Raw genomic sequence first — 26,019 nt, 5'->3', positions numbered from 1 at the left:
GGGATTAGGGTTAGGGGTGTGTCTGGGTTAGAGGTGTGGTTAGGGTTACTGTTGGGATTAGGGTTAGGGATGTGTTTGGATTAGGGTTTCAGTTATAATTGGGGAGTTTCCACTGTTTCGGCACATCAGGGGCTCTCCAAACGCGACATGGCGTCCGATCTCAATTCCAGCCAATTCTGCGTTGAAAAAGTAAAACAGTGCTTCTTCCCTTCCGAGCTCTCCCGTGTGCCCAAACAGGGGTTTACCCCAACATATGGGGTATCAGCGTACTCAGGACAAATAGGACAACAACTTTTCGGGTCCAATTTCTCCTGTTACCCTTGGAAAAATACAAAACTCGGGGCTAAAACATATTTTTTGTGGGAAAAAAAAAGATTTTTTATTTTCACGGCTCTGCGTTATAAACTGTAGTGAAACACTTGGGGGTTCAAAGTTCTCACAACACATCTAGATTAGTTCCCTGGGGGTCTAGTTTCCAATATGGGGTCACTTGTGGGGGGTTTCTACTGTTTGGGTACATTAGGGGTTCTGCAAACGCAATGTGACGTCTGCAGACCATTCCATCTAAGTCTGCATTCCAAATGGCGCTCCTTCCCTTCCGAGCTCTGCCATGCGCTCAAACGGTGGTTTCCCCCAACATACGGGGTATCAGCGTACTCAGGACAAATTGGACAACAAATTGTGGGGTCCAATTTCTCCTGTTACCCTCAGGAAAATACAAAACTGGGGGCTAAAAAAATAATTTTTGTGGGAAAAAAATTTTGTTTTATTTTTACGGCTCTGCATTATAAACTTCTGTGAAGCACTTGGTGGGTCACAGTGCTCACCACACCTCTAGATAAGTTCCTTAGGGGGTCTACTTTCCAAAATGGTGTCACTTGTGGGGGGTTTCAATGTTTAGGCACATCAGTGGCTCTTCAAACGCAACATGGCGTCCCATCTCAATTCCTGTCAATTTTGCATTGAAAAGTCAAACGGCGCTCCTTCCTTTCCGAGCTCTCCCATCCGCCCAAACAGTGGTTTACCCCCACATATGGGCTATCAGCGTACTCAGGACAAATTGTACAACAACTTTTGGGGTCCAATTTCTTCTCTTACCCATGGGAAAATAAAAAATTGGGGGCGAAAAGATAATTTTTGTGAAAAAATATGATTTTTTATTTTTACGGTTCTACATTATAAACTTCTGTGAAGCACTTGGTGGGTCAAAGTGCTCACCACACCTCTAGATAAGTTCCTTAGGGGGTCTACTTTCCAAAATGGTGTCACTTGTGGGGGGTTTCAATGTTTAGCCACATCAGGGGCTCTCCAAACGAAACATGGCGTCCCATCTCAATTCCAGTCAATTTTGCATTGAAAAGTCAAATGGCGCTCCTTCGCTTCCGAGCTCTGCCATGCGCCCAAACAGTGGTTTACCCCCACATGTGGGGTATTGGCATACTCAGGACAAATTGTACAACAATGTTTGGGGTCCATTTTCTCCTGTTACCCTTGGTAAAATAAAACAAATTGGAGCTGAATTAAATTTTTTGTGAAAAAAAGTTAAATGTTCATTTTTATTTAAACATTCAAAAAATTCCTGTGAAGCACCAGAAGGGTTAATAAACTTCTTGAATATGGTTTTGAGCGGTGTAGTTTTTAGAATGGTGTCACACTTGGGTATTTTCTATCATGTAGACCCCTCAAAATGACTTCAAATGAGACGTGGTCCCTAAAAAAAAATGGTGTTGTAGAAATGAGAAATTGCTGGTCAACTTTTAACCCTTATAACTCCCTAACAAAAAAAAATTTTGGTTCCAAAATTGTGCTGATGTAAAGTAGACATGTGGGAAATGTTACTTATTAAGTATTTTGTGTGACATATCTCTGTGATTTAATTGCATAAAAATTAAAAGTTGGAAAATTGCGAAATTTTCATAATTTTCGCCAAATTTCCGTTTTTTTCACAAATAAACGCAGGTACTATCAAAGAATTTTTACCATTGTCATGAAGTACAATATGTCACGAGAAAACATTGTCAGAATCACCAGGATCCATTGAAGCGTTCCAGAGTTATAACCTCATAAAGGGACAGTGGTCAGAATTGTAAAAATTGGCCCGGTCATTAACGTGCAAACCACCCTTGGGGGTAAAGGGGTTAATAGCGTTATTAACCTACCCGGCACCTACACTTATTGGAATGCTGAGGGGAGAAATTTAACTTTATTCGCACCGGCAGGATTCCTGTTTGTCACAAGGGCGGTGCCGGTGTGGGTTCAATCACCGTATACACAGAGCGGCAGCTGTAATTGCACCCCCATCACTGACAGACGCTGGCTTTGCATTGTAGTTGGCTGTCAGTCAGGGTCGGAGATGCGAATACAGAGTGGCGGCTGTAAACTCAGAATGGTGACTGAACCGACTCCGTCCCCATGACTTAATCCAGAAAGGGGGGAATGAAGTTCAATTTCTCCCAGCAGCGCTCTGCTAAATGCGGGCGCCGGGCAGGTTAATAACACTATTAACCCCATATCTGCCGGTTAATAACGTTTTTTTCTGGTGATGGGTTCCCTTTAACTTGAAAAAGATGTTCAAACATATTATTAAGCTAGTGGTTTCTATTTATTCAGTACTTAAGTAATTTGAGAATACTTTTTTCATTTTATCTAAAGCAGTATTTATCTTAATCAATTTCCCTTTTTTTATCAGGAGCTGATGATGCTTCTCTAGCTGAATCTGAATCCAGGTAAGAATCATTTTTACCCTTTTTTTGTTTGTTTTCTTTTAAAGTTACCAGTGGGAAGCCATTCTAACAAAAGTAGTAAGTAAAAAAAAAAAAAAAAAAAAAAAGAATCTATAGCTCTGACAAAAATTTAAGAGACCACGTGAAAGTATTCAGTTTGTCTGATTTTTCTCTATATAGGTATATTTTTGAGTAAAATGTTTTTATTCTATAAACTACTGACAACATGTCTCCGAATTTCCAAGCAATAAATTTAGTTGTTTTTTTTCTGAAAAGGAGAAATGGTCAAAATAAAAAAAAAAAGTGCTTTCAGACCTCAAATAATGCAAAGAAAACAAGTTCATAATCATTTAGAAACAACAATACTAATGTTTTAACTCAGGAAGAGTTCAGAAATCAATATTTTGTGGAGTAACCATGATTTTTAACCCCTTCACCCCCCGGAGCTTTTTCATTTTCGTTTTTTGCTCCCCTCCTTCCCAGAGCCATAACTTTTTTATTTTTCCGTCAATATGGCCATGTGAGGGCTTATTTTTTGCGGGACGAGATGTACTTTTGAACGATACCATTGATTTTACCATGCCATGTAACAGAAAACGGGAAAAAAATTCCAAGTGTGATGAAATTGCAAAAAAAGTGCAATCTCACACTTGTTTTTTGTTTGGCTTTTTTGCTAGATTCACTAAATGCTAAAACTAACCTGCCATTATGATTCTCCAGGTCATTATGAGTTCATAGACACCAAACATGTCTAGGTTATTTTATATCTAAGTGGTGAAAAAAATTTCCAAATTTTGCTAAAAAAAAAATAAAAAAAAAAATTGCGCGATTTTCCGATACCCGTAGCGTCTCCAATTTTCGTGATCTGGGGTCAGGTGAGGGCTTATTTTTTGCGTGCCGAGCTGGCGTTTTTAATGATACCATTTTGGTGTAGATACGTTCTTTTGATCGCCCGTTATTGCATTTTAATGCAATGTTGCGGCGACCAAAAAAACGTAATTTTGGCGTTTTGATTTTTTTTCTCGCTACGTCATTTAGCGGTCAGGTTAATCCTTTGTTTTTATTGATAGATCGGGCGATTCTGAACGCGGCGATACCAAATATGTGTATGTTTGATTTTTTTTTAATTGTTTTATTTTGATTGGGGCGAAAGGGGGGTGATTTGAACTTTTATATATTTTTAATTTTTTTTATATTTTTAATCACTTTTTTTTTTTAATTTTAGCATGCTTCAATAGCCTCCATGGGAGGCTAGAAGCATGCATAACTCGATCGGCTCTGCTACATAGAGGTGAAGTACAGATCACCTCTATGTAGCAGAAATGCAGGGTTGCTTTGAACAATCGGCCATCAACAACCATAGAGGTCTCAAGGAGACCTCTGGTTGTTATGGCGATGCACTGCTGACCCCCGATCATGTGACGGGGGTCAGCAGTGCGAGCACTTCCGGCCGCGCGGCCGGGAGCGCTAGTTAAATGCCGCTGTCAGCGCTTGACGGCAGCATTTAACTAGTTAATGAGCGCGGGCGAATCGCGATTCCGCTCGCGCTCATTGCGCGCACATGTCAGCTGTACAAAACAGCTGACATGTCGCGGCTTTGAGGTGGGCTCACCGCCGGAGCCCACCTCAAAGCAGGGGATCTGCCAGCTGACGTACTATTCCGTCAGCTGGCAGAAAGGGGTTAATCACAGCTTTCATGCGTCTTGGCATGCTTTCCACCAGTCTTTCACACTGCTCCTGGCATAAAAATGTAAGCCGTTCTTCTTTGTTTGATGGCTTGTGACTATCCATCATCCTCTTGATTACATTCCAGAGGTTTTCTATGGGGTTCAGGTCTGGAGATTGGGCTGCCCATGACAGGGTTTTGATGTGGTGGTCTCTTAATTTTTGCCAGAGCTGTATATTCACCAGTTTAATTTGTCCCTGGCTTCACCTTTGCTGGCTCAATGAATTTTTCACCGGACCAGAAATTATCATCATGATCACCAATGACCTGATTAGGGAGGCCACTGATTACCTGGAGGGTCAGGTGACTGTTGTTCAGGATGTTATTGCTTCAAGATTAACTGTTGGTTTAATTTTTATTAGATAATAATGTAGAGCAAGAAATTTTAGTATTCTTTCAAATATAACTTATAAATGAAATCCGAAAGATAATATTTCAAAAACCTTCTAGATGTCTCTGAAGCAAATCCATATTCAGCTCCACAGCTACTGAATACGGCTTTCTAAAGATGGGGAGGTGCTCACACAGCATGTGTGCTCCTAGCTGGACACCATGCATTGTATGTCAGTGCATGCAGGTTACCTCAGTCACACAGTGCACGAGCTCTGTTAGCTGCTGTTGTCAGCACATAGCTCCTCTTCCTGTCAGCTGATTGACCTGTGTACTCAGTGACATTGGCACTTCTCAGTGTGTAGCACAGGCACATCTGGCAATCAGCCGACAGAGCAGAAGGAGTTCAGTAACATCAGTACTTGCCCTTCAGTGTTTAACACACTGCTCTTTCTGCCCTATTAGCTGGTTCCTGTGTACTCAGTGACATCAGCACTTCTCAGTGTATAGCACAGACAAATGGCAATCACCCGACGGCAGAATAATAATAATCTCTTTATTTATATAGCACCAACATATTCCACAGCACTTTATAGACATTATCATTGCTGTCCCCGATGGGGCTCACAATCTAAATTCCCTATAAGTATGTGGGAGGAAACCGCAAACCCACGTAAACATGGGGCACTTCCCACAGTAACATCGGCACTTCCCCTCAGTGTTTACCACACTGCTCCTTCTGCCCTGTTAGCTGGTTCCTGTGTGCTCATTGACATCGGCACTTCTCAGTGTTATTGATTGTTCACAGCAACACAGGAGCGAACAAGCTGACAGAATAACACTGAAAAGTTGTGATATCATTGAGCACACAAGAATCAGCTGACAGGCAGGAGAGTAGTGTGCCAACAACCAAAATCTGACAGAGCGCGTTTACTTTGCCAATGCATTATCATAGGGAGCATTGGATCCATCTAGGAAGGCACACGCTGTGTGCCCTCATCCTTAGAAAGCCATATTCAGTATCTATGGAGCTGAATATGAATTTGCTTCATAAACATCATGGGGGTACATCTTTTAGAAGGTTTTCTTTCAGATTTCATTTATAAGGTATAGGTGGCAACTATGGTTTATTTTATTCTTTCATCACACCATGTTTAACCAAGTATGCATTTATCTGTAACTGTTGGCAGAGCACTTGTTTGGTCAACATGTATCTCTTGAAACTCCATTGTAAACATGAATCCTTTGCTAAGCATCGCGTTCATGTATTTCTAATAAAAGTAGGGAGGTAAAGCTGCTTTCAGACACCTTTAGCAGAAGATCAAAAGATCATGCACTTAGATGCAAACCAGCATATCTAACTCTGAATTCACCTGCCCTTTGGGATGTCAGTTAAGGAGGAATGGGCATGCAGTCAGGACACCATTACTGTTCATCACACCAGCGCTGCCCAAATGACTCCTTACAGATAAAGTGGTGCCAATTGTAACTGCTTTGTATCCATTTGAAGCCCAGGTTGTACTTATCCTTCCTAAGTTTGTCCTCACAATTTGACATTACTTACTTCCACTGTACTTATACTTTACAGACAGGTGTTGTTACTGAATATTACTGACTTCTATTGTGCTGTACAGAAACATATCAGCAATGTAGCCAAGTGTAGTTACAGAAGATCACTGACTTCTGCTGTACTTGACAATAACATTCCAGCTATACAGACAGATGTACTGTAGTTACAGAAGATTACTGAATTCTGCTGTACTTTACAGTAACATTCCAGCTATACAGACAGGTGAAGTTTCAGAAGATTACTGACTTCTGCTGTACTTGACAATAACATTCCAGCTATACAGACAGATGTACTGTAGTTACAGAAGATTACTGAATTCTGTTGTACTTTACAGTAACATTCCAGCTATACAGACAGGTGTAGTTAGAGAAGATTACTGAATTCTGCTGTGCTTTACAGTAACATTCCAGCTATACAGACAGGTGTAGTTACAGAAGATTACTGAATTCTGCTGTACTTTACAGTAACATTCCAGCTATACAGACAGGTGAAGTTTCAGAAGATTACTGACTTCTGCTGTACTTTACAGTAACATTCCAGCTATACAGACAGGTGTAGTTACAGAAGATTACTGAATTCTGCTGTACTTTACAGTAACATTCCAGCTATACAGACAGGTGAAGTTTCAGAAGATTACTGACTTCTGCTGTACTTTACGGTAACATTCCAGCTATACAGACAGGTGTAGTTACAGAAGATTACTGAATTCTGCTGTACTTTACAGTAACATTCCAGCTATACAGACAGGTGAAGTTTCAGAAGATTACTGACTTTTGCTGTACTTTACAGTAACATTCCAGCTATACAGACAGGTGAAGTTTCAGAAGATTACTGACTTCTGCTGTACTTTACAGTAACATTCCAGCTATACAGACAGGTGTAGTTACAGAAGATTACTGACTTCTCCTGTACTTTACAGTAACATTCCAGCTATACAGACAGGTGTAGTTACAGAAGATTACTGAATTCTGCTGTACTTTACAGTAACATTCCAGCTATACAGACAGGTGTAGTTACAGAAGATTACTGACTTCTGCTGTACTTTACAGTAACATTCCAGCTATACAGACAGGTGTAGTTACAGAAGATTACTGAGTTCTGCTGTGCTTTACAGTAACATTCCAGCTATACAGACAGGTGTAGTTACAGAAGATTACTGTCTTCTGCTGTACTTTACAATAACATTCCAGTTATACAGACAGGTGTAGTTACAGAAGATTACTGTCTTCTGCTGTACTTTACAATAACATTCCAGTTATACAGACAGGTGTAGTTGCAGAAGATTACTGACTTCTCCTGTACTTTACAGTAACAATCCAGCTATACAGACTTGTGTAGTTACAGAGGTTTGCTGAACTCTACTGTACTTTACAGTAACATTAGTTTTATAGACAGGTGTAATCGCAGAATTGTGCATATCTACAATATGAAAAATTATTTTCTTTCATATAGAGAAAGGTCAAAGTACCGGGAATTCTGCATTAAAATATAATAGATGTAGTTTATTCTTTTAAGTAAAAAAAGTCTGAACTGTCAATTTCCATTGTAAATATACTTCATATGTTTATAGCCTGATGTTTTTCTTTTTGTTAGCCGTGCCTCTGAAGATGCTGATTCCTGGCCATCCTCTGATGAAGATGGCTTAGATTTTAGCCCAAAGGTATTACTAGCTTTATTGAGGCTTTAACAACAGAACTACCATATTTTTCGGACTATAAGACTCGCCTAAGTTTTAGACAAGGAAAATAGGAAAACAATTTTGAGGTAAAAACTTGATAAAATGTTTGATAACATGTCTGCTGACATGGTTATGGGGGAGATCTGCTTATGCACTGTTATTGGGGTGGTCTGCTGACACTGTTATGGCAGACATCTGCTGCTGGAGGGTACAGATTGTGCAACACTCTTGTATGGGGATAGCAGTTTTTCACAATCTGTGTGGCCCTGCAGCTGTTGACAGACTGCGACTCCCAGCCTGTTCAAGCATGGTGGGAGTTGTAGTTTTGCAACAGCTGCAGGGCCATGTTGACATGTGGCCCTGTAGTGGAATTTACGTAGGTTAAAGAGAACCTGTCCTCCCGATTTAACCTGTTAAATGTATGGCCATAATGACCCTGTTAAACTGATTTTTCTGGATACATAGAGGGAAAAAATCTGTATCCCAGTTCTTGTTTAATTCACTTTAGCAACTTAGGTGCAATAGCCTCTTCGTGCATTGGGGCTGGACTGTGGGTAGGATCTTCGGCAATGCCGTGGCCCCTTCATAGTTGTATGAGCCTTCTTTTCTAAAGGGAACCTGTCACCCCGTTTTTTCAATATGAGCTAAAAATAGCGTTAAATAGGGCCTGAGCTGTGCTTTACAATAGTGTCTTTATTGTCCCCTGATTCCTCACCTTTGCTGCCAAAATACCTTAGTAAAGTTGCCGTTTTTGCCTGTCAATCACGCTGGTCCGGTCAAATGGGCGTTGTGAAATCACTGTTTCTCCCTCCGCTCTTCGGCGTGTCTGACGTAAGTCGATCTGTGAATAGCACAGATCGCGCTCTTTTTTTGCAGTTGCGCAGTGCATTCCGCTCTTGCGCATGCGCAGTATGTGTTGCCCAACAGTGGGCAAAGCATACAATACATCATTGCGCATGAGCCGGTTTTTTACTGTAACCTCTGTGCCCCGGAAATCTCGGTATGCAAATTTGCATATCCAGACTTCCCGGGCACACAGGTTACAGTGAAGAGATGCGCAGTGATGTGCTGTATGCTGTGCCTACTGTTGGGCAAAGCATAATGCACAGGCGCGAGATTAGACTTTACTGCGCAGACGCAAAACACTACGCCAGCGCCGGGAAGAAATTTCTTAGGGACAAGCAAGAGGTGGGGGAGAAATAGCGATTTCACAATACCCATTTGACTGGACCAGCGTGATTGAGAGGCAAAAACGGCGACTTTACTAAGGTATTTTGGCAGCAAAGGTGGGGAATCCGGACAATAAAGACACTATTGTAAAGCAAAGCTCAGGCCCTATTTAACGCTATTTTTAGCTCATATTGAAAAAACGGGGTGACAGGTTCCCTTTAAATATCATGCTAAAGCCACTCTTGGCGTTCTCCAACAAAATGGAGCTGGGTGTGGCTCACCCTCTGGTCGTCTCCAGTAAAATGGTACGGTGGCTGCGCATGCGCCACCATTGGGGCCATTTTCCTTGAGAATATCTGAGGAGGAGCCCTTCTTCTACCTCCTGTGATACCCCTCACCAACCCCACCCACAGCGAGCTAGGCAAGCTACATTCGGTTTATAAGACGCACCCACATTTTCCTCCCAACTTTTCATAGTCTGAAAAATACGATAAGTACTACTTGCATGTCATGGCTCCTAGTTTCTTTTTTATGTGCTTCCTGTAGTCTGTTTAGATTGTGCTAATAATTTTGCAATTTATTGAATAGAGTAAATAGACATGTAGTCCATTTTAGAAAATGATGATCTCTAGATTTGGTAGAGGTTGGGTTGCAGGTGGCTAATTTAATGGGTGAGCTGTAGACAAAGAGTATGATAAGGCAATACGTAGACATATTAATCATGGGTTAGGCTAGATTCTATTTTATTTCAAGATGTCTTGCTCACACATTTAATATATTTAATCAATTTCTTCTTCTGGTTTATTGTCATATGCAGAAGACTTCCAAGCCAAGTTTGACGCAACTCCTACATACTAAAAAGAACAGTAAGTTATTAGCAGAACATTCGGCTCATGAAGTGATTGGACTTCTGATGTGTAGTTCACAACTGACTTGTGTTTGTTTCTTTTGATGTAGTTATTGAAAAGGGTAGTTTTACTTCAGTACAGCCTACAGGCTTTACTCTGGAGAGTAAATCATATAGTGAAGAAGACTCTGTTCATAATAGTGAAGAAGAAGGTGCAAACATTCAGTCCCCTCCTAAGCCTTCCCCCCAGACCCGCTTCCTTCCTGTATACATTAATCCTGGCTCTCATTCAAAACCTTCCCAGCTGACTTCTGACTCTCTCCTCGGAGTACATAAGGTAAATTGTTTATTAACTACTTACTGCTTTTTATTAATTTAATTGTGTTTTTTTTCTCCCTGCCTGCTTGTGGACTTTTGAAAATCATAAGGGAAAGGCAAATTAGAGAATCAAGGCAGGAAAATGTCCAGTTCCAAGGGCAGTAATGACTATGCAGAAGAACAAAATGAAAATGAACAGAACCAGAAAGTGAATGAAGACTGTGAGGATGAAGATATTCAGAACGATGAAGATGATGATGATTATGATGAAGATGAATCTAAAGACTGTGAGGAGGTAGAAGAAGACTGTGAAGATGATGAGGAGGAGGAAGCGCACGAAGATGGGGAAGATGGTGAAGTGTCTGATAGTCATGAAGATAGTTTAGAAAAAGAAGATAATAAAAGTGCTGGTGAAAATAGTAAAATCTGTATTAAAGACTGTGGTAGTACAGTCAATCATGTTCCAGAAGGTGTGGGTGGTACATCTGGATGTGGCAATAATATTGAGTCTGATCATGCAGAAATGATAGAAAAAAAGCTACAAAGCGATTCCAAAAATGCTCTTCCCAATGACTATGCAAAAAATTCTGATCAGGATACTAAAGATCCTCACGTTTGTTCAGAGGTTCCAGTGTCACTCATATTTGGGTTACCTGAACATCATGAAATTGGAACTCCCCCAATGGAAAGTGAAGTGACCCAGTTAAAAAACAGCTTTAAATCACATGTACAAACCGATAAACAGGTTACTTCTACCAGTAGGAGAGAAGAATGTAACAAGAAAACAAGCAAATGTACCCAGCCATGCCTTGCTGTAGACCATATGATGGACAGGGAAGATGGCCACACACAAAATAGCGTGTCTCAATATCCCTGTGAAGACACTGAACAGTTAGATTCCAGTATGAAAGATATCAATACAGCAGGTGTCGATGGCAAACTTGCTAGGGTATTGCAAAAACATGTGAGTACACCTCTGTGCCCGTCATTGCTAGAGAATTAGCGTGTGCTTTCCTTTCAGTAGGTTGTAGATGTTATTTTTCCCTAGTATACGTGCTATTTGTGCTACTCTTCTTTCCTTTCCAAAATTGTTTGTAGTTTATTAAAAATATGAGATTTAGTTATAATATTTTTCATCTGAATATTTTGGCATGCACGTGTTCAGCTTGTAAGACTTTCATTATAAACCGCTCACTCTTTTTCAGGATGATTCTTTTTCTGGTGATGAAAGTGCTAAACAATCGATTAGGACAGATAGTACACAGCCAGAAAAGGTCCAAGGTAGTGGAGAAGGTGTTGGTAGAAAAGGTTTGTATATGTGTACTGTGATCAGAATGTATAAAACTCATTCTGCAGACAAGCTACCATAGAGGCAACGTTGTGTGACTTTGTGTAGCTTATACTGACTATTAGCGTAATCATGCTTAGGTTCGTGTCCTACTTGGAACTGCAATGCGAGAAACTCGCGCCTCAATACCCGGCACTGCCGCCGGCGGTTCAGACCGGAGCGTTCAGCTGCATAGAAATACATGCAGCCGCACTCTCCGATCCCAAGTGCCGGCGGCAGTGCCAGGTATTGTGGCCAGAGACTCACTCAAGTTTCTTGCATTGCAGTTGCAAATAGGACACCGGCCTTAGGAGGAGAGTGGAGTTCTGACACTATCTTATATATTAAAGTGTCTAATGATCCTGTGCAAAGGTCATTGGGAAGGGATGGGGCAGCAGAATCAGGTGTGACCTTGTCATTTGTATGTAGTGGATCCTGTATTATCAGATGTCAATAGAGGTGTTACCAGTCCTTGTAATACTGCCTCTGATGTTAAGGAGCCTGTTGTAAACTCTTCATTTCGGAAGTTTGAGTCTAAAATAGTCTCAATGGCCAATATGAAAATTGCAAGATTACAAATTTGTGAAAAAAGAGTAGCGCCAACAGTTTTTTTTTTTTTTTTAGAAATACATGTAACACAGAAACTGCATTTAAAAAATTAGGTAAATTATTTATCGCTTCATTGGGGGACACAGGTAACCATGGGTGTATGCTGCTGTCGCTAGGAGACTGACACTAGACAAAGAAGGAGAATGGCTCCTCCTCAGCAGTATAAACCCACCGACAGGCACAAAGCACCCCAGTTTTAGCATAGTGTCAGTAGGAGGCGGACCTGGATCTGATCCCAGATCCACATTTTCTCTTTTGGGTTACCTGCTGTGTTTTATTAATCTTTTTTCCTTTGTTTTCAGGTTCTTCTTCATTAGGGTAACAGGGTGTAGTTTCCCACCCTGTTTTCCCGTACTTATGCGACCAAGACAGCAGTATGGTGTCACCCACATCGCCCACTCTTGGACCCGCAAGGCAGAACCTAATCCCCTGTCATCTTTCACAGGTGCTTCAGGGTGATTACCGGTGGTCGGTCCTAGCCTTTGCCCCACGCAACCCCTCTCCTCGGAGAGGGCTGGGAAGAAGATGGTGGTCACCCATGGTGGCCGCCCCCCTTCTTGTAAGGGGTCGACATGGTCTTCTGCACAATCTGGAAATGGTGCAGGAAGGAGTATGTCTCATTCCAGTGACCATCATTGACCTGAGGGCTTCTGAAGGCATCTTCATTGGTGAAGAGGGATCGGGACTCACCTTGCAGGTGTGATCCCCTTTTTTTTTCCCCGCAGCAGCACACAACAGGTCTGTGACCGATTACTATCCCTCCAAGTGCCAGCAAAGGTGTCACAGACAGGGTGGCGTTAGTACATAGGGCGATCCTGCACAGAAGCGGCCATTTCTTCTTGGCCAGTCTCGGGCTTTGTAGCCACACACCCCTTTTCTCTCTTGCCGCTCCCCTTCCCGACTTTCTTTGACCATTCTCCACCAGTCTTTTCAAATTGCGCGCTCCTTTGTCCCAATAGAAGACCTCACCTCCTTCCCTCCTCTGTCCTGCTTAGACCGGGTGCTTTTCATCCTATCACGGAGTTGCCTCTTCCTGGCTGTACATGCCCCGGCAGGTTAGCCAATCAGATGGGTAATTTCAGTTTCTCACCTGCCGGCAGATCAGCCATGCCCACCGCAGTGCATCATACTTGCTGTAACACAGCACAGTCTATGTTCAATCGGGATATGTGCCTCAGCAGTTTAAAGTGCCTGTCTGACACACTCTGATACCTTGCGCTCTCTGCATCTGACAGGCGGACTCCTGCAAAGGGAACACAGCCTGTCACACAGTCATCTTCTGGGTCGTCTCTGAAATTGGGTAGACTCTGCCCTCTCCTTTTCTACTCTCTCCCCCTTTCATAAAGCCCTCCACAGTAGTATCACCAAGGCTCAACTTATGCCCAACTCTAGAGAGGCTTCCTTTTGCCTTCTAAGCCTACTATTATTCATTACGCCTGTGCCTTCTGCAAAAAGAAGTGGTCTTCAGGTCAGCCTTCTCTCTTTCTGTCATTCCTGCAGTCCTTCTACCATGTCTGCACCACAGGAGCCCCCCACCACCCGGGACGAGAGCACACCCATTTCTCCGGAGAGACCTGTTGCCATGTCCCAATCAGTCTCCGACCTGACAAAGGTGTCACAGTCCCTGGTCCAGGTCCTAGAGCGACTACCACACCTGTATGCCACCACCAGTGTTCCAAATGCCTCTCACCGTGATTCGAACGCAACAGACCACGACCTTCACGGGGACAGACCGGGTACAAAGTCAAGGAAGCTGGCCTTTTCCAGTTCCTCTTCCAGTTCACCGGACCTCTCTGCATCCTCTAGGATACCTTCCTTATCCCTTGCCCACTCTTCGGAGGCACCTTTTGGGACGGACCTGGATTCCTAGTCAGATTCTGAGTCTGATATGGACCAGATCTCTAAATTTCAGGATATGGTCGATAGTCTTATCTTGGCGATTAGCCAAACTCTTAATCTGAAAGAGGACGATGCCCCTGGCCAGGAGCACTCTGTTTCCTTCAAACGAGTGAAACGTCCATCCCGGACCTTTTCCAACAACCGGGATTTTTATCCAATCATGTCTAAGCACTGGGAACACCCTGGGTAGGGCATCCCGGGAAGGAAGCGGCTAGACATTCTTTATCCCTTTAGTCCAGACCTTGTTAGTAGATGGACAGAGTCCCCTACTGTTGATCCACCGGTCTCTCGTCTATCTTCCAAGACAGTTTTGTCTCTGCTGGACAGAGCATCTGTCAAGGACTCTACTGATAGGCAGGTTGAATCCTTGGCTAAGTCAGCCTTTGAAGCAGCCAACACTTCCTTCTGTCCCATTTTTGCCTCCACCTGGGTTGCAACTTCCATGTCTGCCTGGGCAAGAATGCTTCATCAGGGTATCCTGGCGGCAGCCTCTCCAGATGAGCTGGCCGACTTGGCAACCAGATTGCTCATGCTGGCAAATATCTTCTGACTGTTTCCTTGGATGCGGCCAGTTGTTCCAACGGGCTACCAGAAACATTGTTGCCATACTCCGCATTCTCTGGTTGAAAGCCTGGAATGCGGATCCTCCTTCTAAAAAGTCGTTCCTTTCGGGCCCTTCTCTCCTTCAGGAACTTCCTCCAAAAAGGACTGCTTTTCTGCCCAAAGGGAAAGAAGGAGGCCATCCTTCAAACCAGCTTCTCACTGGTGTCCAAAGGGTCGCTCTTCCAAGCCTTCAGGGTCTCGTTCCAACAGGTTCTCCTCGTCACGACGGGTCACCCCCACCCGGGAATCTCTCCAGGGTGGTAGGCTGGCTTTTTCTGTTCCAGGATGTCTGATTGTCAGTGGTCAAAGAGAGCGTGACTTAAGTCTACAAATTTGATTCCCCCCATCCTTCCAGGAAGACGTTTCTTCCAGTCCCGTCCACCAAGACTCTCGGCTCAGGTCCCAGGTATTTTTCAGGCATTCTCCTCACTGCTATGCACAAGAGTAATCGTACCCGTTCCCTTGCACAAGCGCTTTTCAGGGTTCTACTCCAGTCTCTTCTTAGTCCCGAAGAAAGACTGGTCTCTCCGTCCGATTGTGGACCTCAAACGATTGAACAGTCGCTTTCGGAACCGTCAGTTCAGGATGGAGTCCCTGCGTTTGGTAATTGCCTCCATGGAGCCAGGGGAATTTCTCTGCTCTGTGGACATTCAGTATGCTTATCTGAACATTCCTGTTTGTGTTCAGCATCAGAGATCTTCGATTTGAGATTCAGGAACACCACTATCAATTCACAGCTCTTCCCTTCGGCCTGGTCTCGGCAAAGATGGGGCACCACGGATGTCGACCTGATGGCGTTACAATACCCTAGTAATCCCGTGGTACCAATTCCAGCTGCCTTATCTTTTTCCGCCTCTCCCCTTGATTCCGACAGCCATGAAAAAGATAGAGGCGGAAGGGATTCCCGTAATCCTGGTAGCTCCAGACTGGCCCAGAAGGGCCAGGTACGCGGAGCTAGTGAACACTCTCTCATGGAGCCCCGCTGAAGGCTTCCAGACTGGATCTTCTCTCACAATGCTCCCGCTTCCACCAGCGTTCACAGTCTGAGTGTAACGGCATGGCTGTTGAGGCCGCAGTCCTGAAGGAGGCCGTTTTTTCCCCCCATCAGATCATTCAGACCATAATTAGGACGAGAAAACCAGCATCCTCACATATCTATCACAGATACTGGAAGGCCTTCTTTCAATGGAGTGAGGATAACAATTTGGTCCCTATGTCTTTTTTTTCTTCCTTCCATCCTTGGTTTTCTCCAAGCAGGTCTTGACTCTGGTCTCTCACTCGGTACTCTTAAGGGTCAAGTCTCCGTACTGTCGATTTTTATTTTCAACGAAATCTGGCTTCTCGTCCCCAGGTGAAGACTTTCCTTCAAGGAGTCGCCCACCTGTCACCTCCTTATCGTTGTCCGATAGATCCATGGGATCTTAACCTCATTCTTGGCGCACACCAGCGTCCTCCCTTTGAACCCATTCAGGACATTCAGTCTTCTCTACTGTCATGGAAGGTTGCCTTTTTAGTTGCCATTACATCCATCAGGAGAGTCTCTGAGTTAGCTGCACTGTCATGCCGTTCCACCTTGTCCTGATGTAAAACAAGGAACGGGGATCTCAGACCTGTTCCTTCCTAAGTTTGTTTCTTCATTTCACATTAATGAGGAAATTGTCCGTCCTCCTCTCCACCACTCTCCGGTCCATCCCATGGAGTAGTTCCTTAACAAGCTGGATCTAGTCAGAGCTATCCGAGTCTTATCTTTCAAGGACTGCTTCCTTTCATCACTCTGATGCCCTTTTCGTCATCTCTGAAGCTCGTCATAGGGGACTCCCAGCTTCCAAGTCCACTTTTGCCAGTTGGATTCGTTCAGCATTATTAGAGGCATAGGGTGTTCAGGACAAACATTTTCCGAGAGTAGGGCTCACTGCACCCGGACATGGGAGCTTCCTGGGCAGTTTGTCATCAAGGCTCTGCTTTGCAGATTTGTAAGTCTGCGACCTGGTCATCGTTGCACACCTTTGCGAGGTTTTACAGGGTTCATACCTATGCCTCTGATGCAGGCCTGGGAAGGAAGATGCTGTAGGCGGCGGTTGTGCACTGGCTGACCTGAGTCCATTTTCTCTTCGCTATTTTCTCTGTTTCCCTCCCTTGGGACTGCTTTGGGACGTCCCATGGTTACCTGTGTCCCCCATTTGAAGCTGTAAAGAGGGATTTTGGGTTTTCTGATGATAGATTCCTGTAATGCTAGCCTTGTGCTCCGGAGATTTCTACTACAAGAATATGATCAAGTCGTGTAAATTCAACATAATTTTCTTTAATGCCATTCTGTTTTGCCTTTATATATTTTATAATGATAGAGCCCATCTCTATAATTGCTGGTGGATTAGTTGGGCAGTAGTTGGAAAGTGGAATTAATTAGCAGTAATATTAGGATTCAGATTCAAAAACTTTTACGTTGTGGATTATCAAACCTTGTACTGATATATTTTTATGTCTACAGTTGCATTAATGACAGAACTAGGCTTTGAAGATGATGATGTTGAATCACCCTGGGACTCCGAGGTACGGTTGGTATTATAATAAGGATTATATATAAACCAGAGTGATGCCTATGTTTGACATTTTGGCTTGGTTGCTTATTCTGCCATTTACAAGGTACAAATAATACTTAAAGGTAACCTGTTTTCAGGATTTTCCTCAGTAACGTACACACATGGCGATATTCACACTGTGATATTGATTAAAACAATTCCAGAAAACTTCAAACCCTGATTTTTGTGTAGTCAGGGTTTGAAGTTTTCTTATAATCATAATTTCGTGCATTGGGATGAGACTGTGGCTAGGGTCTTCATCTCTGCCACGGTCCCTGCTCCTGATGTATTTATCATCCTCCTGCTTTAAACTTTGAGACATTGCGATCCTAACCGTCCTTTGCGCACATTGATCTCCTGGCAGACTTCAGTAAAATAGCACCAGTAGCGGCGTATGCACTGATTTAGATATCAGCTTAATAACGAGCCAAGATCTCAATCTGCGCATGGGCTACTACAGGCTCCATTTTACAGAAGACTGCTAGGGAGTCAGTTTGCACATGTGCTGCCAGCAGCATCATTTTCTTGAAGACTGCCTGAAGATCAATGTGTGCAAGTGCCACACACAACTAGTATGTCGTCGGCGCAAAATTTAACCCAGGAGGACAATAAAGACAACACGAGTAGCGAGGGGCCGTGGTGGAGCCGAAGACCCTACTCACAGTCGTGCCCTCATGCACGAAGCCATGATTATAAGAAAACTGCAAACCCTGATTCCTCATAATGGATTTCTTCACCACAGGTATTGTTTTAATCAGTTTGCAGCGCCAATATGGCAATGTGGGTACTTTACATAGCAAAATCCTGCTGACAGGTTCTCTTTAAGAGCCCCTGTGAGCAGAATGTACAGTGCACCATTTACACTCTTTATCCATAAACTTTTTCAACATATTAGGTTTAAAAATCCACTGAGAAAGCTTGTGGATGTGCATGTAAAAAAAAGTTAAGTTTATTCCTACTTTGCGTCCTAGTAACACATTGCATTGCAGACTTATATTTCAATAAATACAGATTGGCACTTAACAACAGATCACAAGCTAAAAATGTGCAAATGGAGCCTAACGTTCCCAAACCGCACCCCTCTATAAATGTGTTGTATAGTTTTTGTAGTGTCATAATCAAGTTAATTTCATGATGACCCCATATAAACTGTATACATTTATTTATGTGATATTTTCATCAAATAGTCTGCCTCTGAGAGCCCAAGAAAACAATCCGCCAGTGATTCCGTTCCACCCTCCGTTCAGGCCCATATGCAGTGTATCTCAGAAGAGTCCAATGAAGGTATGGATATTATTGTAGATACATTTCAGCTGTATCCACTACACAATGTCCATTTTACATGTTTTTAGGGGAAGCTTTGACCTACGGCCATTTTATCAGCAATGACATTGCACATTGACACTTCTCTCTTTCCCTCTGCTGCCAGTTTTCTTTTTTTTCCCTTTTATTCTCATTTTTCTTTATTCAAGAGCCATCCTTTTTTTTATGTCTGACCCTAGGTCAAGCGCTTGTTTGCTGTTTTTTTATGTTATCACTCTCCAGTGTACATGGGGAAAGTGAGTTCAGTGTAATATGTTGGGGTTTTTTTGTGGTTTTTTTTGTTTGTTTTGTTTTTAACAAATTGCATTCGGGGCCGAACATCATCTGAGAGGGAGCGACAACTTTTACGTTCTTTTTGTTGTTGATGGAAAAATAAAAACCATTCCTGCATATATATATATTTTAGGGTTTATTTGCAAGGCTTTTACTATGAGATGAAGAGGACATATTAAGTATTATAATTTTACAGTACACATGCAAGACCTCTGCTCCATTTACCTCAATCAGATTGACAGGACTGCTATCTTTTAGTTTCTAGGAATTGAGTGGATCAGTTGTAATGCATACACACGAACAATCCATTCAAACAGGGAACTTTGGCACCCACGTTTTCAGGGTTTTGACAGTAGGTAGACTCCCATCTGTCATAGATTTATCATCTGCCTTTTGATTGGTGGTAAAACATACTTTAAAAGCCTTCGAGAAAAGAACCGCACTAGACACTAGTCGTAAAGGTGGGTCCCCTGCGGCTTCTCCCTGCCCACTGCCATAATTCCCTATACACGCATGCAGGGAGAGCCCTATCATTCCAAGGGGTTTGGGTGGGAGAATCCACCAAGCATGAGGCTTTTTTGACTATTCTCTTGTGCGGCTTTTAAAGTATATTTTCTGTGAAATACCGCAGCCTTTCATAGTCAAACATATATAGCTATAATCATATAGCCAGTGTCTGCTACATGTTCCCAGGGATCGGAAAGCATTCATCTCCTGTCTGGTTCCCTTTAGTCCTAACAAATATTGAACAAAATTTACTCTTGTGTCCAGGAAGGTCAGCCATGTTTTCTTTCCCCTTCTTGTATCCTTGCTTTATAGTGAATCAGTCAGCAGGATTTCATCTCATAAATTACTTTTATGAGCATGTAGCTCTGAGACAAGTCAAGAAATATTTTACATGGTTGTACTGTTCCTCCGTTACTGACAAATCAGCATTTGAATCGATATGCACAAGAGGCTGTAGATTACAAGCCTCTGTCACTCCAGCTCTATTCCCTGCAACGGGCTGGCTCCTCCTGCTTGACAGCCTCTAAGCCAGTGTTCCCCCAACTCCAGTCCTCAAGAGCCACCAACAGGTCGTGTTTTCAGGATTTCCTTAGTATGGCCCAGGTGATGGAATTGTTGCCTGTCTAGATGATGGAATTCTCACTTGGGCAATACTAAGGAAATCCTGAAAACATGACCCTTTGGTGGCTCTTGAGGACCGAACTTGGGTAACACTGCTCTAAGCTATGTGAAATTTTGTTGGAAAAATGAGAAATCACTGGTCAATTTTTAACGCTTATAACTTCCTAACAAAAAAAGTTTCCAAAATTGTGCTGATGTAAAGTAGACATGTGGGGAATGTTATTAACTATTTTGTGTGACAACACTCTGATTTAAGGGCATGAAAATTAAAAGTTTGAAAACCCCTCAATTTTCAACATTTTTGCCAAAATTTACTTCTTTTTTTTTCACAATTAAATCATATCAAAGAAATTCTGCCACTATCATGAAGTACAATAAGTCACGAAAAGACAATCTCAGAATCTCTGGGATACTTTGACACGTTCCAGAGTTAATACCACAAAGTGACACTGGTCAGAATTGCAAAATTTGTCTTGGTCATTAAGTTCAAAATTGGCTCGGTCACTAAGGGGTTAATTTACAGATAACAACAGGTTGCTGTAACCAATACCTATATACTGCAAGTAGCATCTCGACAAAAAGTCGAAAGAAAAAAGTTCTAGAATTCCCTACAATTATCTCATCATTTTTGTGGTTCGGTGCTTAAAGCTGCTCTGTAAATATAATGTATTAGTTGTGAAACCAGAAGCATTAGTGTAATAACGTTTTATTTTTACGTTATCTATGGGAAGTTTGATTGCTACAGAAGGCGTTTTTGAGCTGTAAATTCTCATTCCTTTACTAGATATGTATTATTGTCCTTCTTTTTCGAAACCACCAAGAAGCTGTAAGCTACAAGATGAGGGTTGGCACTTTAAGCACAGGGGTATGAAGACAAATCCATTATTTATTTTATTAGCAATAACAGATTCTGGATTTCTGCAATACTAACTCTTAGGGCTTATTCACATGTTGTGTTTTGCAGCTTTTTTTCTTTGTGCTTTTGCGTTGGCAAAAACACAGCATTTATAGTACCAAAACCTATAAGAGTATGTGCGTCCATTAGTATTTGCAGAAGATTTTTGACAATAAAAAGGCTGCATAAAATATACGCATTTTTGGGTGAAAAAATGGCAAAAATGCAAAGAATTGACATGCGGCAGATTTGACAACACACTTTAAAGGTTCAAATCTGCAGCAAAAATAAGCAGCATGTGCATGAGATTTCAGAAATGTCATTCACTTTGCTGGTACTTTGCGGCAGAAACACAACGTGTCAGCGAGTCCTATCTCTCTCTGCTTTTCTAGGGTTTCTCTCCCTGCCATTTTTGCACATTTTTTTTAATGTGATTAAATTAAGTGATGTCTCCTTTTTGCTGTCTTCTGCAGAGGCTTCTGATAACATTGCGGCTGTGAAACCACTGCATACACAAAAGGTATGAAGTATCGATGTCCGATAGGGATTAGTCCTAAACTAACAGCTGTGTGCTACTTTATATTAATACATATTCCATCATAGGCATCTGTATGGCTTCCTGTTTGTACAGTACATACTTAAAGGGAACCTGCCACCTGCAAAATCGAAGGTGAGCTAAGCCCACCAGCATCAGGAGCTTATCTGCAGCATTCTGTAATGCTGTAGATAAGCCCCGATGTATCCTGAAAGATGAGAAAAAGAGGTTAGATTATACTCACCCAGGGGCGATCCCGGTACGATGGGTGTCGTGGTCCGGTCCAGGGCCTCCCATCTTCTTACGATGACGTCCTCTTCTGGTCTTCACGCTCCGGCTCAGGCGTACTTTGTTTGCCCTGTTGAGAGCACAGCAAAGTACTGCAGTGCGCAGGCGCTGGGTCTCTCTGACCTTTCCCGGCACCTGCGCACTGCAGTAATTTGCTCTCCCTCAACAGGGCACACAAAGTACGCCTGCGCCGGAGCATGAAGACAAGAAGAAGACGTCATCGTAAGAAGATGGGAGGCCCCAGAACAGACCGCAGCGGGACCTCCCCTGGGTGAGCATAATCTAACCTCTTTTTCTTATCTTTCAGGATACACTGAGGGCTTATCTACAGCATTTCAAAATGCTGTAGATAAGCCCCTGATGCAGGTGGGCTTAGCTCATCTCCGATTGTGGGGGTGACAGGTTCCCTTTAATAGCAGCTATCTATTTTTCACATCACTGTATATGTCTTTTGTTTTTTCTTTTAGCAGGATCCGATTTTACAAAGTCAGGAAGGCTCTACTCCTAAATTTTTTCAGACACCTTCTGATCAAAATAAACCAGGTAGTCAGAATCCATTTCACTGAGCTGCACTGCTGTATTTTAAATCTGATGTTCTGTATATTCGGTTCTGTTTGTCTTTTCTAGATCTCATGGCAGACTTGGGACTGGACGATGCAGACGATATTGAAGGTAATATATAGTCAATTTGTATATGTTTATGAATAACTCTTCGCTACTTTTAGCTACTTCCAACAGGTGGCGCTAGAGAGTTCAAGCCCTCTTTATCTAGAAATTGATCACAACTGTCATACACATCTCTTTCTATTTAGACTATTAGAAGTGATGAGTGAACATGCTCGGATAAGGTGTTATCCAAGCATGCTCGTGCCTTAACTCATTGTCTTCAGCGTGCTCGAAAAATATGTTTGAGCCGCCACTGCTGCATGTCTTGTCTGTTTGTTAGACAATCCATGCATGTGTTATGTCTGTCGAACAGCCGCTATGCAGCTGTGGAGACATAATTTTCGAGCACGCCGAAGACAGTCGGTTAGCATGCAAGCATGCTCGGATAACACCTTATCCGAGCACATTCACTCATCACTGATTATTAGCTCATATGTGCAGGGCTCTAATCTTTTTTTATCTATTTGCTGTTTCATTTGTGTGTGTGTGTGTGTGTGTATATATATATATATATATATATATATCTATATATAATTTGTTTATTTTCCTATATATATATATATATATATATATATATATATATATATATATATATATATATCTACTATATAATTGTCTATGGGGTACTTCGTCTTTCTGTCTGTCCTTCTGTTATGGTTATTCGTTCGCTGATTGGTCTCGCCAGTTGCCTGTCATGGCTGCCGCGACCAATCAGCGACACGCACAGTCCGGAAGAAAATGGCCGCTCCTTACTCCCCGCACTCACTGCCCGGCGCCAGCATACACCCCTCCAGTCTGCCCTCACACAGGGTTAATGGCAGCGGTAACGGACCGCGTTATGCCGCGGTGTAATGCAATCCGTTATCGCTGCTATTAACCCTGTGTGACCAAGTTTTTTACTATTGACGCAGCCTATGCAGCGCCAATAGTAAAAACATCGAATGTTAAAAATATTTAAAAAAATAAAAAATGATTATATACTCACCTACACCACCTTTCCCGCTCCTCGCGATGCAACCGGCACGTTCCGGTCGCACGGATGGTCTGGCAGAAGGACCTGCCGTGACGTCACGGTCATGTGACAGCGACGTCATCACAAGTCCTGCGCGCCTGCGCAGAAAGGACCTGCCGTGACGTCACGGTCATGTGACCGCTACACAGTGATGTGACCGCGACGTCATGACAGGTCCTTCACGGCAAGGACCTGCCGTGACGTCACGATCATGTGACCGCGACGTCAACAAACCTTGGGACCGGAAGATGCCGCCTGCACCTCACACAGGCGACAGTGCTATATCGCGCCTGCGGAAGGTGAGTATATGTTTATTTTTTATTTTTTTAACCTGTGTCAGACGTGGCTGGGCAATATACATAGCTGGGCAATATACTACATGGGCTGTGCAATATGCTACGTGGCTCTGTGCTGTATACTACGTCACTGGGCAATATACTACATAGCTGGGCAATATACTACATGGGCTGTGCAATATACTATGTGGCTCTGTTCTGTATACTACGTCACTGGGCAATATACTACGTCACTGGGCAATATACTACGTCACTGGGCAATATACTATGTGGCTCTGCTGTATACTATGTCACTGGGCAATATACAATGTAACAGGGCAATCTACTACGTGGCTGGGCAATATACTACATGGACATACATATTCTAGAATACCCGATGCGTTCGAATCGGGCCACCATCTAGTGTGTGTGTGTGTGTATATATATATATATATATATATATATATATATATATATATATATATATATATATATATATATATATATATATATATATATATATATATATATATATATATATATATATATATATATATGCATGTATGTATATATACATACATACATACACATATATATATACAGTACAGACCAAAAGTTTGGACACATCTTCTCATTTAAAGATTTTTCAGTATTTTCATGACTATGAAAATTGTAAATTCACACTGAAGGCATCAAAACTATCAATTAACGCATGTGGAATTATATACTTAACAAAAAAAAGCGTGAAACAACTGAAAATTATGTCTTATATTCTAGGTTCTTCAAATTAGCCACCTTTTACTTTGATGACTGCTTTGCACACTCTTGGCATTCTCTTGATGAGCTTCAAGAAGTAGTGACCGGGAATGGTTTTCACTTCACAGGTGTGCCCTGTCAGGTTTAATAAGTGGGATTTCTTGCCTTATAAATGGGGTTGGGACCATCATTTGTGTTGAGCAGAAGTCTGGTGGATACACAGCTGATTGTCCTACTGAATAGACTGTTAGAATTTGTATTATGGCAAGAAAAAAGCAGCTAAGTGAAGAAAAACGAGTGGCCATCATTACTTTAAGAAATGAAGGTCAGTCAGTCTGAAAAATTGGGAAAACTTTGAAAGTGTCCCCAAGTGCAGTTGCACAAACCATCAAGCGCTACAAAGAGACTGGCTCACATGAGGACCACCCCAGGAAAGTAAGACCAAGAGTCACCTCTGCTTCTGAGGATAAGTTTATCCGAGTCACCAGCCTCAGATATCACAGGTTAACAGCAGCTCAGATTAGAGACCAGGTCGATGCCACACAGAGTTCTAGCAGTAGACACATCTCTACAACAACTGTTAAGAGGAGACTTTGTGCAGCAGGCCTTCATGGTAAAATAGCTGATAGGAAACCACTGCTAAGGACAGGCAACAAGCAGAAGAGACTTGTTTATGCTAAAGAACACAAGGAATGGACATTAGACCAGTGGAAATCTGTGTTTTGGTCTGATGAGCCCAAATTTGAGATCTTTGGTTTCAACCACCGTGTCTTTGTGCGATGCAGAAAAGGTGAACGGATGGACTCTACATGCCTGGTTCCCACCGTGAAGCATGGAGGAGGAGGTGTGATGGTGTGGGGGTGCTTTGCTGGTGACACTGTTGGGGATTTATTCAAAATTGATGGCATACTGAACCAGCATGGCTACCACAGCATCTTGCAGCGGCATGCTATTCCATCCAGTTTGCGTTTAGTTGGACCATCATTTATTTTTCAACAGGACAATGATCCCAAACACACCTCCAGGCTATGTAAGGGCTATTTGACCAAGAAGGAGAGTGATGGGGTGCTACGTCAGATGACCTGGCCTCCACAGTCACCAGACCTGAACCCAATCGAGATGGTTTGGGGTGAGCTGGACCGCAGAGTGAAGGCAAAAGGGCCAACAAGAGCTAAGCATCTCTGGGAACTCCTTCTAGATGGTTGGAAGACCATTCCCAGAGACTACCTCTTGAAGCTCATCAAGAGAATGCCAAGAGTGTGCAAAGCAGTCATCAAAGCAAAAGGTGGCTACTTTGAAGAACTTAGAATATAAGACATAATTTCAGTTGTTTCACACTTTTTTGTTAAGTATATAATTCCACATGTGTTAATTTATAGTTTTGATGCCTTCAGTGTGAATGTACAATTTTCATAGTCATGAAAATACAGAAAAATCTTTAAATAAGGTGTGTCCAAACTTTTGGTCTGTACTGTATATATAATATAAT

The 26,019-nt window shown here is 42.5% G+C and overlaps 1 protein-coding gene across 7 annotated transcripts in view; it reads left to right on the top strand.

Annotated features, from left to right (window-relative positions):
- ANKRD26 (ankyrin repeat domain containing 26) overlaps positions 1–26,019 on the top strand; it is a 169,118-nt gene that overhangs the window by 74,425 nt on the left and 68,674 nt on the right. For 3 of the 7 annotated variants that reach the window (XM_069764861.1, XM_069764856.1, XM_069764855.1), the window contains exons 7-17: positions 2,690–2,726; positions 7,943–8,009; positions 10,015–10,063; positions 10,155–10,381; positions 11,568–11,670; positions 17,289–17,350; positions 18,567–18,663; positions 20,888–20,968; positions 21,472–21,518; positions 22,289–22,364; positions 22,449–22,493. In XM_069764861.1, the coding sequence (XP_069620962.1) occupies positions 2,690–2,726; positions 7,943–8,009; positions 10,015–10,063; positions 10,155–10,381; positions 11,568–11,670; positions 17,289–17,350; positions 18,567–18,663; positions 20,888–20,968; positions 21,472–21,518; positions 22,289–22,364; positions 22,449–22,493 (891 nt within the window). The remainder of the gene's footprint in view (positions 1–2,689; positions 2,727–7,942; positions 8,010–10,014; positions 10,064–10,154; positions 10,382–11,567; positions 11,671–17,288; positions 17,351–18,566; positions 18,664–20,887; positions 20,969–21,471; positions 21,519–22,288; positions 22,365–22,448; positions 22,494–26,019) is intronic. The other 4 variants (XM_069764859.1, XM_069764858.1, XM_069764857.1 and 1 more) reach the window with 3 other exon arrangements.

This window comes from Ranitomeya imitator, chromosome 4, assembly GCF_032444005.1.
Source record: "Ranitomeya imitator isolate aRanImi1 chromosome 4, aRanImi1.pri, whole genome shotgun sequence".
NCBI classification, from domain to species: Eukaryota; Metazoa; Chordata; class Amphibia; order Anura; family Dendrobatidae; genus Ranitomeya; species Ranitomeya imitator.
The sequence above is the reverse complement of the archived record's forward strand: the minus strand, read 5'-3'. Positions and strand labels throughout refer to the sequence as shown.